The 18,750-nt window shown below is 38.5% G+C and overlaps 1 protein-coding gene across 8 annotated transcripts in view; it reads left to right on the top strand.

Annotated features, from left to right (window-relative positions):
- Positions 1-18,750, top strand: part of RNF38 (ring finger protein 38) — a 121,412-nt gene that overhangs the window by 79,029 nt on the left and 23,633 nt on the right. For all 8 annotated transcript variants that reach the window (XM_027549662.1, XM_027549661.1, XM_027549667.1 and 5 more), the window contains 2 exons: positions 7,505-7,698; positions 18,513-18,726. In XM_027549662.1, coding sequence (XP_027405463.1) covers positions 7,592-7,698; positions 18,513-18,726 — 321 coding nt within the window. In that variant the 5' untranslated portion in view covers positions 7,505-7,591. The remainder of the gene's footprint in view (positions 1-7,504; positions 7,699-18,512; positions 18,727-18,750) is intronic.

Below are 18,750 nucleotides of genomic sequence, written 5' to 3'. Positions count from 1 at the left end.
ATTGTAACTAGGCTCAAACACATCTTTATTGATGAAAATAGGAATCATTAAATCAACAGATTTTTGCCAACAAAAAATGTTTGTTTATTCCCATAGCATAAAAATATGTGCCTTGGGATTCGACTGACTCTTGGAAAGCATTTTCTGCCTCCTCCTGGTTGTGGGAGCATTTTCCCTGCAAAAAGATGTTGAGATGCTTGAAGAACGTGGCAGTCAGTTGACGAGAAGTCAGGTGAATATGGTGGATGAGGCAAAGCTTCGTAGTCCCAATTCATTCAACTTTTGAAGCATCACTTGTAAGATGTGCGATCAGATGTTGTCGTAGAGAAGAGTTGGGCCCGTTCTGTTGACCAGTGTTGGCTGTGGGCATTGCAGTTTCAGTGCATCTCACTGATTTGCTGAGCATACTTCTCAAATGTAACAGTTTCACTAGGATTCAGAAAGATGTGGATCAGAGCAGCAGCAGACCACCAAACGTTGACCATGATCTTTTTTTGGTGCAAGTTTGGCTTTGGGAAGTGCTTTGGAGCTTCTTGGTCGTATAAAATCCACTTTCTGTCACACATCACAGTCTGATGAGAAATGATTTGTTGTTGTTGTGTAGAATAAGAGAAGACGACTCTTCAGAACGATATTTTTGATTTTTCAATCAGCTCATGAGGCACCACCCACTTACCAAGCCTTTTCACCTTTCCAGTTTGCTTCAAATTGCAAAACCTGTAGAATGGTTGATGTCGAGTTCTTTGGCAACTTCTCATGTTGCCAAAGAGAATCAGCTTCAATGATCCTCTGAATTGGTCGTTGTCAACTTCCAACTTCCATTATGCTCATTATCGTCAAGGCTCTCATCTCCTTTGCAGAACAAGAACCACCACTGCACTGTATGTTCGTTAGCAGTTCCTGGGCCAAATGTGTTGATGTTGTGCATTGTCTCTGCTGCTTTGAGACCCATTTTGAACTTGAATAAGAGAATCGCTCCAATTTGCTTTTTGTCTAACATCATTTCTCTAGTCTGAAATAAATATAAACAGTAAGTTAAAAGTTATTAGCAAAATATTTAGAAATATACATTAAAAAGATGTATAACATAACCACATGTATTTAACAATGTGTCTCAATATCAAACAGATAAGTGCAACATTGTAAAACTGCAATTACTTTTGCATCAACCTAATAGTTGACTCCTTGAAACTCCATTCCACTGGCTTAAAGTAGCTCCTTTCATCAGCTACTCAACATCAAATGTTGGAGCTTCTTAGGGTTTAGCATTGGACCTCTTTTTCACTGTATAAATCATTGATATTTTGAGCAATTTTGTCACTGCCTGCAACTTCTTTGACATATCGGCTATCTGTATACCAGAAACTGCTGAATTAACATTTTTATTTGAGCTTCAGTTGTCTGCACAACTCCATGTGGATAATTCAGAGAGATCCCTTGATTTCAGGTTGTTCTTAATAGCTTTTCTGTTTTTGTTGGTTTCATATTTATGCTTCAGATTATTTTATTTATCCTTGTTTTTAGCTTCTATGGAAGTAAATACAGCATTTGAACACAGTACATGTACAGCATCAAGATAAATCAGTTTGTGAACCAGTGGTGTTTTGTGTAATTAAAAATTAAGAAAAATCTAGGACTTAGGTTGTTAATAATTATTCAGAAGTTAGCCACACAGGCCTCCCTAAACTCAGGAAGCCACTGCTGGCCTAGTAGTTATGGCCAATGATGCAGTAATTTAATATTTTCACACAGTATTTTATCCTCTTCATTATGGTGGGACTGCATTAGTTATACCACTAGAGTCCCTTTGTAAGCACTCATTGCACTTACAGTCATTCTGTTCTTTGGCCTTTTATTTAAAAAAAACACAAACCTGGGCCATATCAAAAGCAAAGTCCTGATTTTTTTTTTTTTTTTTTAATGTCTGCTGCAGTAACTTTTGAAAACAGAACAGTGAAAGCCTCCCCCTCCCCCATATCTTTAAGTAAAATAACATTCCAGGACGATGTACTTTTAGAGTGGTTATGAAATTGGATTTTGTTCTGAAACATTTTGAGCTGAGAACTATCAAAGCTGTACTACTTAGAAAATTCTAAAGTCCTGTGTGAATTATGTCAGACAGGACTTTGTATACCTTGTGTAGTTCAAAGGCAGTATTTCACGGAACTGTCTGTGGTACATCTTCACTAATAGAAACACATTTTACATAAATTTGAATATAGTTTAAGTCAAGACTTGGGTTTGTGGAGAATTAAGTGAGAGAATATGTAGAGATCATTTTGTAAATTATATTGTGTGGTTCAAATATAAAGTTATTAATTTCCAGCTTTCCCCCTGCTTATTATTTACAAAAAGGCAATTGTCTTTGTGTTTATTCTTTATTAGTTGCTTTATGTAGAGTGAGTGTTTCAGTTTTCTAATTGCTTTCACGTCTCTTAGTTTTTTAAGGAACCTCCATACTATGTACTCCATAGTGGGTGTATCAACTTACATTCCCACCCATGGTGCAAGAGGGTTCCCCTTTCTCCACAACCTCTTTAGCATTTATTGTTTATAGACTTTTAAATGATGGTTCTTGTCATGTCTTTTATTTTTAATTAATAGAATTCAGTGAGTGTTTTTTCTGCATGCTTGCATGCTAAGTCGCTTCAGTTTTGTCTGACTTTTTGTGACCCTGTGGACAGTAGTCCACCAGTCTCATCTGTCCATGGGATTCTCTAGGCAAGAATACTGGAATGGGTTGCCATGCCCCTTCTCCCAGGGATCTTCCCTACCCAGGGATCTAACCCGCATCTCTTGAGGCTTCAAGCATTGGCAGGTGGGTTCTTTACCACTAGCACCACATGTGGAATGAGAAATTTAGTCTTTTGTCCAAGATGTAAGGCAAATAGAGAAAGTCTGGAAGTTTAAAAGAGGGTTGGAAACTCATAAATCACGCTGTACTTACTTACTTGTGAGTCTGAGATGAATGGTGGTCCTGATTAAGGACCAGATGGAGAGAGGACCAGGTTTCTGGAGATTTTACCTCTTGATTCTAGTTGCCCCCTTGTTCCTTTGAGAAGGAAGTCCTCAGGGCTCACTAGTGGTTGCTGAAGTCAGAGGCACATTTCAATCACCATTTTAAATCTGGAACTTGGAACCTGGTTCTGCTTTGCTGAAGGTTTCCATTATCTTCCAAAACTTCCTGATTGAGATATATAAATATTTATATTTTATGTGTGTTTATATATATACATATGCACATGTGTTTTTGTGTATTTTTTTCCCCCATGGCATTCAGCATTTAACAATTTCTGATTTGCTTTTTTTTAAAACCCTGCAATACTTTCTTATGGGGTTTTTTCACTTCTAATAAGAATGTTTGGTTATAGAGATTTGAGGTTAGATAGATGTAATCCTTTACGCATTTTATTAGATGCTAAATACTGAGTTAGAGTTTGAAAGAGTACTCAAATTGATAAGGAATATGAAACAACATTGCATGTAATAAACTCTTTAATCCCTGTCCCTAGATATCAATTTGTGGTTTCCTGTTACTTTGACTGAAAAAGTAAGGCTTATTGCCATAGTGAATGAGCTCACTTCCACGTTATTTCCTAGTCTTTGTCTCTTTCACACTGAGAACCTTTTACAACAGAAAGAGAAGGGATGGGAAATTTTCTCAGTCATTTCCATTCGTAAAAGTAATAGCTTTGTTGTAAAATAAGAATATGCTAACGCACAACTTGAACATCACTGAAAATATGATAGCCTAAGTTTTTTAAGGTTATTTTTGTGAATCTGTAGTATTCTCCTCAGTATCAATAACCTCAGATAAGCAGATGACACCACCCTTAGGGCAGAAAGCAAAGAGGAACTAGAGAGCTTCTTGATGGAGGTGAAAGAGGAGAGTGAAAAGGCTGGCTTAAAACTCAACATTCAAAAAACTAAGATCATGGCATCCAGTCCCATCGCTTCATGGTAAATACATAGGGAAACAATGAAAACAGTGAGAGACTTTGTTGTCATGAGCTCCAAAATCACCGTAGATGGTGACTGCAGCCATGAAATTAAAAGACGCTTTGCTCCTTGGAAGCAAAGCTATGACTAACCTCGACTGCTGATATGCTAACTAGACAGCATATCAAAAAGCAGAGGTATTACTTTGCCAACAAAGGTCCGTCTAGTCAAAGCTATGGTTTTTCCAGTGGTCACATATGGATGTGAGAGTTGGACTATAAAGAAAGCTGAGCGCTGAAGAATTGATGCTTTTGAACTGTGGTTTTGGAGAAGTTCCTTGGACTGCAAGGAGATCCAACCAGTCCATCCTAAAGGATATCAGTCCTGAATATTCATTGGAAGGACTGATGCTGAAGCTGAAACTCCAATACTTTGGCCACCTGATGGGAAGAGCTGAATCATTTGAAAAGACCCTGATCCTGGGAAAGATTGAAGGCGGGAGAAGGGAACCACAGAGGATGAGATGGTTGGATGGCATCACTGACGCAATGGACATGAGTTTGGGTGGACTCCGGGAGTTGGTGATGGGCAGGGAGGCCTGGTGTGCTGTAGTCCATGGGGTCGCAAAGAGTTGGACACGACTGAACAACTGAACTGAACTGTGGTGTTGAAGAAGGCTCTTGGGAGTCCCTTGGAGAACAAGGAGATCAAACCAATCAATCGTAAAGGAAATCAATCCTGAATATTCATTGGAAGGACTGCTGGCGGAAGCTAAAACTCCAGTACTTTGGCCACCTGATGCAAAGAGCCAACTCGTTAGAAAAACCCTGATGCTGGGAAAGATTGAAGGCAGGAGCAGAAGGGGATAACAGAAGATGAGATGTTAGATGGCATCACCGACTCAATGGACATGAATTTGAGCAAGTTCTGGGATATGGTGAAGGATAGGGAAGCCTGACACGCAACAGTCCATAGGTCACAAAGAGTCGAACACAACCAAACAACAACATTCTCCTCCATTTGGGCAGTGGATTTTTAGAATTCAGAGTTCCATGTCTTAGTTCACGCTAAGCTTTGAGGTACAGGCTATACATAGGAGGGATCAGATAGTAAAGAATCTGCCTGCAGTGCAGAAGACCCAGGTTCAATCCCTGGGTTGGGAAGATCCCCTTGAGAAGGGAATGGCCACCTACTCCAGTATTCTTGCCTGGAGAAGTCCATGGATAGAGGAGCCCAGGGGCTACAGTCCATGGGGTTGCAAAGAGTTGAATACAACTGAACAACTGAGACTTTCACCTTTTATACATATGAAAGCCAGTGATGATACATCACTAGTATTGTGTACCTTAAAAAGTCAACGTTAATGAAGTCTGTTTTACGAAATTTGGCGATCACTTCTAACCTGTGCAGTTCATGTTTGAGTTTGTGAAGTCTTAGTTGCTCTGTCGTTTTGTTTTAATCAGAATATCTAAATTTCAACGGTTATTTTTCACTTTTTTTTAGGATTATCAAAACATAACTGATATTAAAATCAGGGGTTAAAACAAGTATATTTTTAATAGCACCATTAAGTATAGGGTTTCCCTGATGGCTCAGTTGGTAAAGAATCCACCTGCAATGCAGGAGACCCCGGTTCTATCCCTGAGTTGGGAAGATCCTCTGGAGAAGGGATAGGCTACCCACTCCAGTATTCTTGGGCTCCCTTGTGTCTCGGCTGGTAAAGAGTCTGCCTGCAATGCGGGAGACCTGGGTTCTATCCCTGAGTTGGGAAGATCCTCTGGAGAAGGGAAAGGCTACCGACCCAGTATTTGGCCTGGAGAATTCCATATAGGCCATGGGGTCGCAAAGAGTCGGACACGACTGAGCGACTTTCACTTAACTATAGGAAGAAATAAGGTTAGTGTGGTGAGGAAAATTATAAGAAACTTGTATATGGTTCTGAAAACTACTTCCTATTTTTGTTATAATGACAAATTTGAATTATAGTATTCCCTAATATAGATTGGACATGGCATGATTTTGTGAATACCTCAGCTAAATAATTTAGAATGATCCAAAGTAGTTTGCTTCATTCCTGTCAGTTTAATGAATTGTTTTATATGCTTTATATCTTAAAATCTAATGTTGTAGTATGTAGCCTCGTGTATTCTTTAGCTAATATTAACATGGTTTTTGTTCTAGCAGCAGGTGCCAATCAGAAGTGCTGTAGGGACTTCTCTGGTGATCCAGTGGTTAAACCCCTTCACCTCCAATGCAGGGGGTGTGGTTTTGATCCCTGGTCAGGGAACTAAGATCCCACATCCTCAGGGCACACAGTTCCCTGCCCCAAAGTGCTCTGATACCCAAATAGAATTTTCAGGAGTAGACTGGAGACAGGAGAGGCTCTTATTAGAAAACACATGGCCCTCATCAGACTTTGTTAACTTACAATTTTGACAGTTTTGGTGAGACTCAATTGGAAGATTGAGTTGTGTGAGGAATCCTGGAGAGTTAATAATTCAATTAAGTTATCCATACCAATTTTGTAGCTAGTAAGCAAGAAAGCTTGAGACTGTTTCAACATTGACAGGTATAAGTTTTGAATTATCCATCACTCCCATGATCTACCTGAAATGTCTTTCCCCAAGATGTCCTTTTATGATATTTTAGTTAAGAACTGATGAAATAAATTGACTGTTTTTTAATGTTTTAAGTAAATCTTACTTTGTCCACATAATCGCTTTAAAGAGTAAATGTAATCACCTTAAACAATGGGAATAAGGAGGTAGACAAGTGTGATTTAGAATCAAATCACAGGCGTACTTAAATTATACCCTCTCAAATGGATCTCTCAGCTGCAAACTAATGCCTAAAAGAGTAACTAGTAACTGATGGGAAGGCATAGTAGAATTTCAGTTAAAATTGGAGTTTCATAGCGGTGGTCAGGTACCATTTGTTGTTGTTTAGTTACTAGGTTCTGTCCAACTCTTTTGCGACCCCATGGACTGTAGCTCACCAGGTTCCTCTGTCCATGAGATTTCCCAGGCAAGAATACTGGGGTGAGTTGCCATCTCCTTCTCCAGAGGATCTTCTAGACCCAGGGGATCTTCTCAACCCAGGAAACGAACCTGCATCTCCTGCATTGGCAGGTGGCTTCTTTACCACTGAGCCACCTGGGATGCTCAGTCAAGTACAATAGTGAGTGAAGTCTCTCAGTCGTGTCAGACTCTTTGCGACCCCGTGGACTGTAGCCCACCAGGCTCCTCCATCCATGGGATTCTCCAGGCAAGAATACTGGAGTGGGTTGCCATTTCCTTCCAAATTGCTTATTACCCTATCATGTATGTATGTTGTTACCTGATTAGTTTCATGATGAATTCAAATAAAGAGTTAATTTTTCATTTGATCTTTCTTTCCTACCCCACCCCTCACATCTTTTAAACGGATATTTAATTCAAGTTAATAGTGTATCTTTTCCCCCCTTTACACTTGGAGGTAAACGTACTTAAACATCTATGCATGTAAATAGTAATGCAAAAATCCTTTAAAACTCTTATTCTGTTGATTGATTTTGTTGCATTGGCAGAGTGAAGATAGTCCAAGTCCCAAGAGACAGCGCCTCTCTCATTCAGTCTTCGATTATACATCAGCATCACCAGCTCCCTCACCACCAATGCGACCATGGGAGATGACATCAAATAGGCAGCCCCCTTCAGTTCGACCAAGCCAACATCACTTCTCAGGGGAACGATGCAACACACCTGCACGCAACAGAAGAAGGTTAGTTGGTTCTATTGCTTATTAAATTTTTGGTCATTGGTAGAGTATTTTTAAACATCCAAAAGCATTTTTTCTGTAAGCATTTTATAAATATATCAACACCTTTTGTCTCTGTACACTCACACACAAACAACATTACAAGTTGTTTGGACTACCAAACAACATCATGAGAATTCATTTAGCTTGGGATTGACAGATGTATAAATTGTATAATAAGAGGCTAAAGTGATTTACTTAAAATCAATCCATACCTTTATATATGAATTCAGCTACCTCAAGGTTTAAGACTTTTTGTGGGCTGACCTTCAATCCATATTACCGAAAAATGCATTTTATAATTTACAACGGTACTCCAAAATCCCTGTAGATGATGACTGCAGCCATGAAATTAAAAGATGCTTGCTCCTTGCAAGAAAAGCTATGACAAACCTAGACAGTGTATTAAAAAGCAGAGACATTATTAATATTTTGGCAACAAGTCTGTATAGTCAAAGCTATGGTTTTTCCAGTAGTCATGTATGGATGTGAGAGTTGGACCATAAAGAAGGATGAGCACCGAAGAATTGATGCTTTTGAACTGTGGTGCTGGAGAATACTAAGGAGAGGCCCTTGGACAACAAGGAGATCAAACCAGTCAATCCTAAAGGAGAAGAGTCCTGAATATTCATTGGAAGGACTGATGCTGAAGCTGAAGCTCTGATACTTTGACCACATGATGCAAAGAGCCAACTCATTGGAAAAGACGCTGATGCTGGGAAAGATTGAAGGCAGGAGGAGAAGGGGACAACAGAGAATAAGATGGTTGGATGCTATCACAGACTCAATAGACAACAGTTTGAGCAAGTTCCAGGAGATGTTGAAGGATAGGGAAGCCTGGTGTGCTGCAGTCCATGGGGTTGCAAAAAGTCAGACACGACTTGAGCAACTGAACAGCAACAACAGTGGAAATATGGAAGTCTTAGAAATGATCAGTCTCTTCTTCACTCCATTATTATCCATTCCATTCTTACAAATGAATAACCTCTCTCCACAAATACTCCTTCTGTATTCTCTAAGGCAGCTGTAGTTTCATTAAGTTTCTTTTCAAATTGAGGACCCTGTGATATGAGGAGTGACTGAAGTTTAGTTCAGCTTTCAGTCCTCTCTTCTATTTGGGACTTGGCTCTTGTTTTTTCTTCTCCAGGGAATATGTTTCCTGAGCTGCTTCCTGTTTAGTAGTGGCCTGAGGTCATACCTTTCCTCTTCCAAGGAAATAGAACATCCTTGAAGTGAGACAACTGTTTATCTTTCCAGGATGTTGATAATCTAAGAAGTACTGATGATCTCGAAGTAGTAAGGTGTTAACGAACTGAATATGTTTCCTGAGTATCTATAGGCTGATGCCTTAACCCACAGTGTGGATGAATTTGGAGATGGGGCTTCTAAGGAAGTAATTAAGGCTAAATGAAATCATCAGGACAGGTCCCTGATCCAAGAGGATTAGTGTCCTTACAAGACTCCAGGGAGAGAGCTTTCACCAGAAATCGAGCATGCTGGCACCTTGATCTTGGACATTAAGTCTCTCGAACTTGAGAAAATAAATTTCTGTTGTTTAAGCCAGTCTGTGATATGTTGTTAGGGCAGCCTTAGGGCACTTAATTTTGGCTCAGATGGTAAAGAATATGCCTGTAATGTAGGAGACCGGAGTTTGATCCCTGAATTGTGAAGATCTCTTAGGGTAGAGAATAGCTACCCGTTTCAGTATTCTTGCTTGGAGAATTCCATGGACAGAGGAGTCTGATGGGCTATAGTCAGTGGGGTTGAAAGAGTCGGACACAACTGAGTGATTAACAGACAGGTAACTTAATACTGAAGGTATGTTAAAACCCATCATTCGTTGTTCCAAATCAGACAAGATAAACCTGTTCCTGAGGTATATTCTGTTGAGACCATTAAACTTTCACATTATCTGGTGCATTATTACCCAATTATATGGGAATGTTTAAGTAAAATAATGTTATGCCAACCAGGTAAAATATTTCATAGCTATTAAATATAACTACATAAGGAAATAACGTCTGAGTACCTGCTGTGATATTTCCTATTGTTTTATGGTGAACTATGCCATACATTCAGGAGAACTTGTAAAACAAGTGTACATTTAAAAAGGATAACACACAAGTGTGCCCTACATTTAGGTTAAAATATAACATCAAAATCCTTTCCTGTGATTTGTTCAACCCTTTCCTGTGATTTGTTCTAACTCCCTTGGTACATGTTTTTAATACCTGTAAATACATTCTAAAAACACAATTTTGCATTTTGTTTAATTCACGTAAGTGTATTTTTTGTTTATTACGCAGTCAGTCTTTTTTAATGTGGGTAGCAGTAGTTCATTTATTGTGATATAATCTTCCATTGAATTAATGTACCATAATTTATGTACCCACCTACTGTTGGATAATAGTTATGCCCAGTTTGGGTAATAAAAAGAGTTCTATTAGGACCCTTTGTGTAGACAACTCCTAGTGTGCATGTGCAAGCATTTCATTAAGATAAAAGCCCAGGAGTACAACTGTAGGTCATAAAATGTGTTCTGGACCAGAAAGAGCATGACAGTGTCTGTTGCTGGATGGCAGGAACTAGTTTTCAGGTTGAAAAGAAGCATCAATCTCCCTGTTCATCAAACACAAAGGAGAGATAGGGAGCACTTACCTAGAAAACAAGCTACAAATTTGTTATCCCCAGCGTTGTGTGTTATTTGTTACTTCCTTCTCACTTTAGTACTATACTTACGCTGCTGCTGCTAAGTTGCATCAGTCGTGTCTGACTCTGTATGACCCCATAGCTGGCAGCCCACCAGGCTCCTCCGTCCCTGGGGTTCTCCAGGCAAGAACACTGGAGTGGGTTACCATTTCCTTCTCCAATATATGCATGCATGCTAAGTCGCTTCAGTCGTGTCCGACTCTGTGCAACCCTATGGACAGCAGGCCACCAGGCTCCTCCGTCCATAGGATTCTCCAGGCAAGAATATCGGAGTGGGTTGCCCTTTCCTTCTCCTTAGTACTTACAGGCTAGCTATAAGTTTAACTGCCAGTTTTTCTGCCAGAAGTAGGGTTTATAAGCAGATGCAGTATTCAGCAACAATCTGATACAATTTCAGATACAAAGATGAGCACACTGGGAAGTTACCAAACATTTGAAGAAAGCCAACAAAGTGAAAGAAAGTCTCTGAAACTCAAAGAAAGAGCTTGAAGTAACAGTTAATAAAATAACTAATAAAACAGTTAAGAAACAAGAATAATTTTCGAAAAAGTGTAACATGAGAGAAGTACAAGAGATTGTATCCCTAAAAATCAACTGGAAATCTTAGTTGGTAAAATTAATGAACAGGCAGAAAAAGCATCTTGGTCCCTGGAAGATCAAGTAAAGAGCTTTCCCAGAATGTAATGTGAAAAGGGAAAAATGGAAAGTGTGGGAAAGAAATTTAAATATATCGACAGTCATCAGTTCTAAATACATCTAATCATATTTCCAGACGGAAACAATAGAAGGGAACAGTTTTTATAGAAATAGTATAAAAATCATTTTCAAGAATTAAAGAATGGGTGTTGAGCAAGATCTTGGTGAAATTCAAGAATGTGCATAAACATTCAGAGAGAAAGAAAGTTGAGCAATAAGAGATCTTCCCTGAATCTTACACCTTGATCAAGAGGGATTTATCCCAGGGTTGCAAGGATTTTTCAATATTTGCAATTTAGTCTGATATACTACATTAGCAAATGGAAGAATAAAAACCATATAATCACCTCAGTAGATATAGAGACAGCTTTTGATAAAATTTGACACCATTTATGATTTTAAAACTTTTCAGAAGGTAGGCATAGAGGGAACATACCTCAACATAATAAAGGTCATATGTGACAAATCCACAGCTAATGTCATACTCAACAATGAAAAGCCGAAAGCCTTCCCTCCAAGATCAGGCATAAGACAAAAATGTCCACTCTTGCCACTTTTATTTAGTATGATTTTGGACATCCTACCCAAAGCAGTTAGATGGAAAAAAGAAATGAAAATCTAAATTGGAAAGGAAGAAATAAAACTTACCACTGTTTGCAGATGATATAATACTATACATAGAAAATCCTAAAGATGCCACCAGAAAACTGCTACAGCTCATCAATGAATTCAGTAAACTTGCAGGATACAGAATTAATATACTGAAATCTGTTGCATTTCTACACATGAGCAACAAACTATCAGAAAGAGAAATTAAGGAAATAATCTAACTTACCATTGCATCAAAAACAATAAAATATCTAAGAATGAACCTACCTAAGGAGGTAGAAAACCTTATAGAAAGGTAGCAAGAGAGACCACATTCACATAAATTTTATTACAGTATACAGTTGACCTTTGAACAATACGGATTTGAACTGCATGGATCCATTTATACGTGGATTTTTAAAAATAAACACTATGCTGCTGCTGCTGCTAAGTCGCTTCAGTTGTGTCTGACTGTGTGACGGCAGGCCACTAGGCCCCTCCGTCCATGGGATTTTCCAGGCAAGAGTACTGGAGTGGGTTGCCATTGCCTTCTCCACAGATTCAGTGCAATCTCTATCGAAATACTAATGACATTTTTCATAGAACTAGAACAAATAATTTTAAAATTTCTATGCAAACACAAAATACCTAAATAGCCAAAAAAAATCTTGAGAAGAAACAACAGAGCTGGAAGAATCAATTGCTCCCTAACTTTCAGACTATATTGCAAAGCTATAAGCATCAAAAAAGCATGGTACTGGCATAAAAAGAGAAACACAGATAACTGGAACAGGATAGAAAACCCAGAAATAAACCCACCTACAATGTTCAATCTATGACAAAGACAAGAATATACAGTGGAGGAAAAAGCCTCTTCAGTGATATTGAAAAAATTGGACAGGTACATGGGAAAAAATGAAATTAGAACATTCCCAAACACCATATAAAGAAATAAACTCAATATGGATTAAAGACTTAAAAGTAAGACCAGATAACTATAAAACTCCTAGAGGAAAACATGGCAAACTCTTTGACATAAATTGCAACAGTACTTTTTTGGACCTGGTTGCTAAAGCAAAGAAAATAAAAGCAAAAATAAGCAATCGAGACTTGCTGCTGCTGCTGCTGCTAAGTCGCTTCAGTCGTGTCCGACTCTGTGTGACGCCATAGACAGCAGCCCACCAGGCTCCCCTGTCCCTGGGATTCTCCAGGCAAGAACACTGGAGTGGGTTGCCATTTCCTTCTCCAGTGCATGAAAGTGAAAAGTGAAAGTGAAGCCGCTCAGTCATGTCCGACTCTTCGCAACCCCATGGACTGCAGCCCACCAGGCTCCTCCGTCCATGGGATTTTCCAGGCAAGAGTACTGGAGTGGGTTGCCATTTCCTTCTCCAATGCAGGAAAGTGAAAAGTGAAAGTGAAGTCGCTCAGTTGTGTCCGACTCTTCGCAACCCCGTGGATTGGAGCCTACCAGGCTCCTCCATCCATGGGATTTTCCAGGCAGGAGTACTGGAGTGGGGTGCCATTGCCTTCTCCGAATTGAGACTTAATCGAACTTTAAAAGTTTTTGCACAGCAGAGGAAATCAACAACAAAATGAAAAGACAACATACTGAATGGGAAAAGGTATATGCAAATAATAGAACTGATAAGGAGTTAACTGTCATACATATGTAAACAGCTCATAACAGAAAAACAATTTGATTTTAAAAATAGGCAGAAGACCTGAATAGATGTTTTTCCAGAGAGGAAATGTGATGGCCAACAGGCACCTGGAAAGATACTCAGTGTCACTAATCATCAGGTTAATGCAAATTAAAACCACAGTGAGATATCACCTCACCCCTGTTAGAACAGCTATTATCAAAAAGAACATGAAAAGCAAATGTGAGCAAGGCTGTGGAAGAAAGAGAACACTTGCACACTGTTGTTGGGAATGTAAATTTGTGCACCCACTGTGGAAAATAGTATAGATGTTTCTCAATGAAACTAAAAATAGAACTACCATATGATCCACTAGTTCCATTCCTGGGTACGTATTTTTAAAAAAGAAAAATAATTCAGAAAGATATGCACCTTGATGTTCATAGTAGCACTGTTTACAATTGCCGAGGTATGGAAACAGCCTAAGTGTCTAACAACAGATGATGGATAAAGAATACGTAGTAGAATACTACTCAGCCATAAAAAGACTGAAGTTCTACCATTTGCAGCAGAATGGATGGACTTGGCATTATGCTAAGTGAAATAAGTCAAGAGAAAGACAAATACTGTATGGTATCACTTATATGTGAAATCTAAAAAGTACAACAAACTAGTGAGTATAGCAAAAATACAGACTCACAGATAAAACAAGCTAATGGTTAACCAATAGGGAGAGGGGAAAAAAAGTGAAGAATGCAGGAATTCCAGTGCAGGAGTAGGGGATTAAGAGGTACAAACTATTCAGTATAAAATAAGCTACAAGAATATATTGTACAACGTGGGCAACATAGCCAATATTTTATAATGATAGTGAAGGGAATGTAGCCTTTTAAAATTGTGAGTCACTATGTTGTATATTTCTAACATATAATATTGTAGGGCAACTATACTTCTGATTAAAACAGAAAACCTTTTTGAAAGAATTATTAAAAACTATTCTGTCTAGGAAGTAGAAGAATAAATGCAGAAAGGACGATTTAATATGATTTGGTTTGCTAAGTCTGAATAAAAGTCTCTTTAAAAAAAGATTGAAATTAAAAAAAAAAAATCTGAACATAAAATAGGGACGGAGCAGAGAGAAGTAAAAATGTGCAATCCAGATATTTTTTTAAAAATGTAAGTATGTATTTAAAAATATAAGTGTAGTCACTGGAAGAATAAAACTGGTATATATAGCTTCCACACAATGAAACAGATAAACAGCATGTAGTCTAGAAAACTCAATCCAGCAAGGGTACGTAAGTGAGCCAGGAGGGAATAGCCTTGTGCTGTTTACAAATGATATGTCTAAAACAAAGTGATAAAGTAGTATCTATCACTGATATAAAAGTCAACTGAGAAATATTTGTCCATCTTTTATCACTGTTTCTTATTTCTAAATTTTCAAATAATTATGGTTTCTAAATGTTCTACCACAAAGTCATATACATAACGTTTAATAAGAGGAAATTCAGGAAAGATAGGGACCAAAATTGTCGAGGAATTTACATTTCAGCACGAGGACTTGTGTCTTAATTTGTGTGAGTTTTGAGTTTCTGAAATTATGTTTGAGTAGGGAAGTAAGAGCAAGAAGCAACAATGGAATCAAATAATAAAAGGGATAATAAAAGGGGCCCTTAAAGTTTTTGAATAGAATGAGAGTTTTTCGGGAGATGATCTGGGCGTGTGTTTTGATTTTAAAGTGCACATTTTTTCACATCATAATATCTATATTGATGGTATGAAGTGAAGTGTTAGTCGCTCAGTCGTGTCCGACTCTTTTCAACCCCATGGATGGTGGCCTGCCAGGCTCCTCTGTCCGTGGAATTCTCCAGGCAAGAATACTGGAGTGGGTTGCCATTCCCTTCTCCAGGGGATCTTCTTGACTCAAGGACTGAACCCGTCTCCCACATTGCAGGGAAATTCTTTACCACCTGAGCCACCAGGGAAGCCTGTAGCATAGTCTAATTGGCAGCTTTCTCCTTTTTAGTGATATATTAAACGGTCCTTTAAAATAGTTGTACAGATACAGATATGTGCATATACATAGATAAATTTTCTTGTTCTTTTCTCTTAGGCTAGAAACTGTGTAGCAGTCAGCACACTTAGCTTTTAAATACCATTCTACAGTTTAAGGAACCAGGACTCTTTGGAGTCTCTTTTGGAGAACTGGTTAATTCCAGAGTCGGTGTAGGGAAAATACTAGATGAGCCTAGGGCATATTGTGGTCCATATATTAAGGAAGTGCTCAAAATGATAAAGACAACAGGAGAAGGTCACAGGAGCCAAAATGCTCCCATTGAACAGAGTTAAAATAATTTGAACAACAAAATAAAATGACTGTGGATTATCACCTAAAGAATAAAATAAATATCTGTTAGCCCCTACTCATATATAACTAAGTGAGAGAGAAGGAGCAACTCTTCTTTATAGAATTGCAGTTGATATATATGGAAGAAATGAAGGGAGTAGAAAATCACCATTAGAATATCAGAATAGAGTGATTGCTGAAGATCCATTCATGCAATCTAAAGTTATTGGCAAACTTTTAGCAAAAGCAGAATATTTGCATGATTCAGAGTATCTCCCCAAGAAAATAAAATCTATCACTGCTTCCATTTTCCCCTTCTGTTTGTTTGCCATGAAGTGATGGGACTGAATGCAATGATCTTAGTTTTTTTATTGTTGAGTTTCAAGCCAGCCATTTCACTCTCCTCTTTTACCTTCATCAAGAGGCTTTTCAGTTCCTTTTCACTTTTTGCTATTAGAGTGGTATCATCTGCATATCTAAGGTTGTTGATATTTCTTCTAGCAACCAACTCCAGTATTCTTTCCTGGAGAACCCCATGGACAGTAAGAAAATAGGGTCTTGGCAGAAACCTGTTTAGCCAAGTGATTGGTAATACATACGTAAGCATGAGTGATGCATATCAGTGTCGTGGGGCCCTTTATACAGTGCACTGAAAAGGGCCTATCAACCCTGTGATATCCTTTCCAGTAATACGTAATGCCATGCAAGTCATGAAAAAACATCAGACAAACCTGGGTTAAAAGGACATTCTGCAGAGTATGTCTTCAGAGCTATCAAGGTCATGGAAGACTGAGCTTTCATGGATTGGAGAAGACTAAAGAAGCATGACCACTCTGCAATAATGGGATCCTGTATTGGATTCTGAAACAGTGAGGGAACATTGTTAGAAAAACTGGGTGAAATCTAAATACATTCTGTTGTTTAATTAATAGTATGATACCAAGGTTCATTTCTTAATTTTGATAATTTTTTTTTCTAATGGAAGATATTAACATGAGGGAAAGCTGGGTAAGGGTTATGCAAAGACTATATGAAAAGTATCTCAAAACATTAAAGTAAGTTCTAAGGTAGATGGCACCTGAAAATCAATGAAATATAGTTTGTCGATTTTGAAGCAGAAATGCAAAAAGTTATGCTGAACATAGAGGAAGCAATGAATGGAGCATTAACCTTGAGGGTTAGTATTAAGAGCACTGTGGAGAAATTAATATTACAAAAGAAAGTCCCTTGTTCTTTTTAAGATTGGGCAATTGAGAGAAAGAAGAAACAGATTTAGAGGTGCAGAATGCAACAATTAAGGGAAAGGTGACCTGTCCTCAGTAAAGACTGCTGAGATGGCTATGTGCAGCTGTGTCTAGAAAGGGGCTGTTTTGCCTCTTGTGCCTGAAATGGAGTACATTTTTATTGAGGCCTGCTGTTCGAATTGTTACCCATGCTGAGCCCTTGTAAAAAGCAGTGGAGCTGAATTGTGGAATTAAGGGATGTGGAAAATAGAAGTCTACTTATGATAACAACTGTTATTTGTGTTTAACTATGTAGATGACAAGTGCATAGAGAGTAAAAGTGGTTTCTTTCAGTAGCCAGTTCTGTCGCTCAGCCGTGTCCGACTCTCTGTGACCCCATGAATTGCAGCACGCCAGGCCTCGCTGTCCATCACCAACTCCCAGAGTTCACACAAACTCATGTCCATCGAGTCTGTGATGCCATCCAGCCATCTCATCCTCTGTCGTCCCCTTCTCCTGCCACTAATCCCTCCCAGCATCGGGGTCTTTTCCAGTGAGTCAGCTCTTCACATGAGGTGGCCAAAGTATTGGAGTTTCAGCTTCAGCATCAGTCCTTCCAGTGAACACCCAGGACTGATCTCCTTTAGGATGGACTGGTTGGATCTCCTTGCAGTCCAAAGGACTCTAAAGAGTCTTCTCCAACACCACAGTTCAAAAGTATCAATTCTTCGGAGCTCAGCTTCTTCACAGAAAAACCACTGGAAAAACCATAGCCTTGACTAGACTGACCTTTGTTGGCAAAGTAATGTCTCTGCTTTCGAATATGCTGTCTAGGTTGGTCATAACTTTCCTTCCAAGGAGTAAGCATCTTTTAATTTCATGGCTGCAGTCACTATCTACAGTGATTTTGGAGCCCAAAAAAATAAAGTCTGACACTGTAGCCAAATTCTACCTAAAAATTCTGTGTATCGCTAGAGTATTTATGCTGACACTATCTCACAGTCATTTTCATTCTCAGTATTTATTGTTACTCAGTTATTTGCAATTGTAAATAGATTAAATGTTTTTTAGTTATTACTCATTTTTTAAAATTGTCATTTTGGGCATGTGGGAACTATGTCTATTCTATATGCCTTAGCCAGTAAACAAATATAAAATGCCCGTTAGGCATAATAGGATTACTGCCAGGATATATGCAGATTAAAATTTGTTGTTAATGTTTATAAAATAAAAGGGACAAAATAGTAGGTTAAATCATACGAACTTATAGATATTTGTCTATAAAAAGGGCAATTTTATACAATTAAACCCCCACCCCCAAAATGACAATGATTGGCTATTGATTTCTAAATACTCTCAGAATCAATTATCAATTTTGTTTTCTTGTTATTTTCTTAAAAAACATGCATTCTATTTTGTGTTTAGAGCTGATGATGAACCACAGCAGTTCTTTAATACTCAAGCCTATTTAGCTTATACTGCTAATGGATTACAAAGAGAGACAGTACACAATCCTGATGGATCACAGCAGTAAACATTATAACGACCTCGGACATTTTTACTATATTACAGTCCTCCTGTCAGGCGTCAGAGAGGAAGAAGGGATCGTCAGTCTCGACTTAATTCCATTAGTCAAGATGAAAATTATCACCATCTCCCTTATGCACAGCAGCAAGCAATAGAAGAACCTCGAGCCTTCCACCCTCCGAATGTATCTCCCCGTCTGTTACACCCTGCTGCTCATCCACCCCAGCAGAATGCAGTAATGGTTGACATACATGATCAGGTATAGTAACAGAATATCCAGGAA

The sequence above is a fragment of the Bos indicus x Bos taurus genome, chromosome 8 (genome assembly GCF_003369695.1).
Source record: "Bos indicus x Bos taurus breed Angus x Brahman F1 hybrid chromosome 8, Bos_hybrid_MaternalHap_v2.0, whole genome shotgun sequence".
NCBI lineage: Eukaryota > Metazoa > Chordata > Mammalia > Artiodactyla > Bovidae > Bos > Bos indicus x Bos taurus.
Note: the sequence above shows the minus strand (reverse complement) of the source record. Positions and strands in the feature narration are given on the sequence as shown.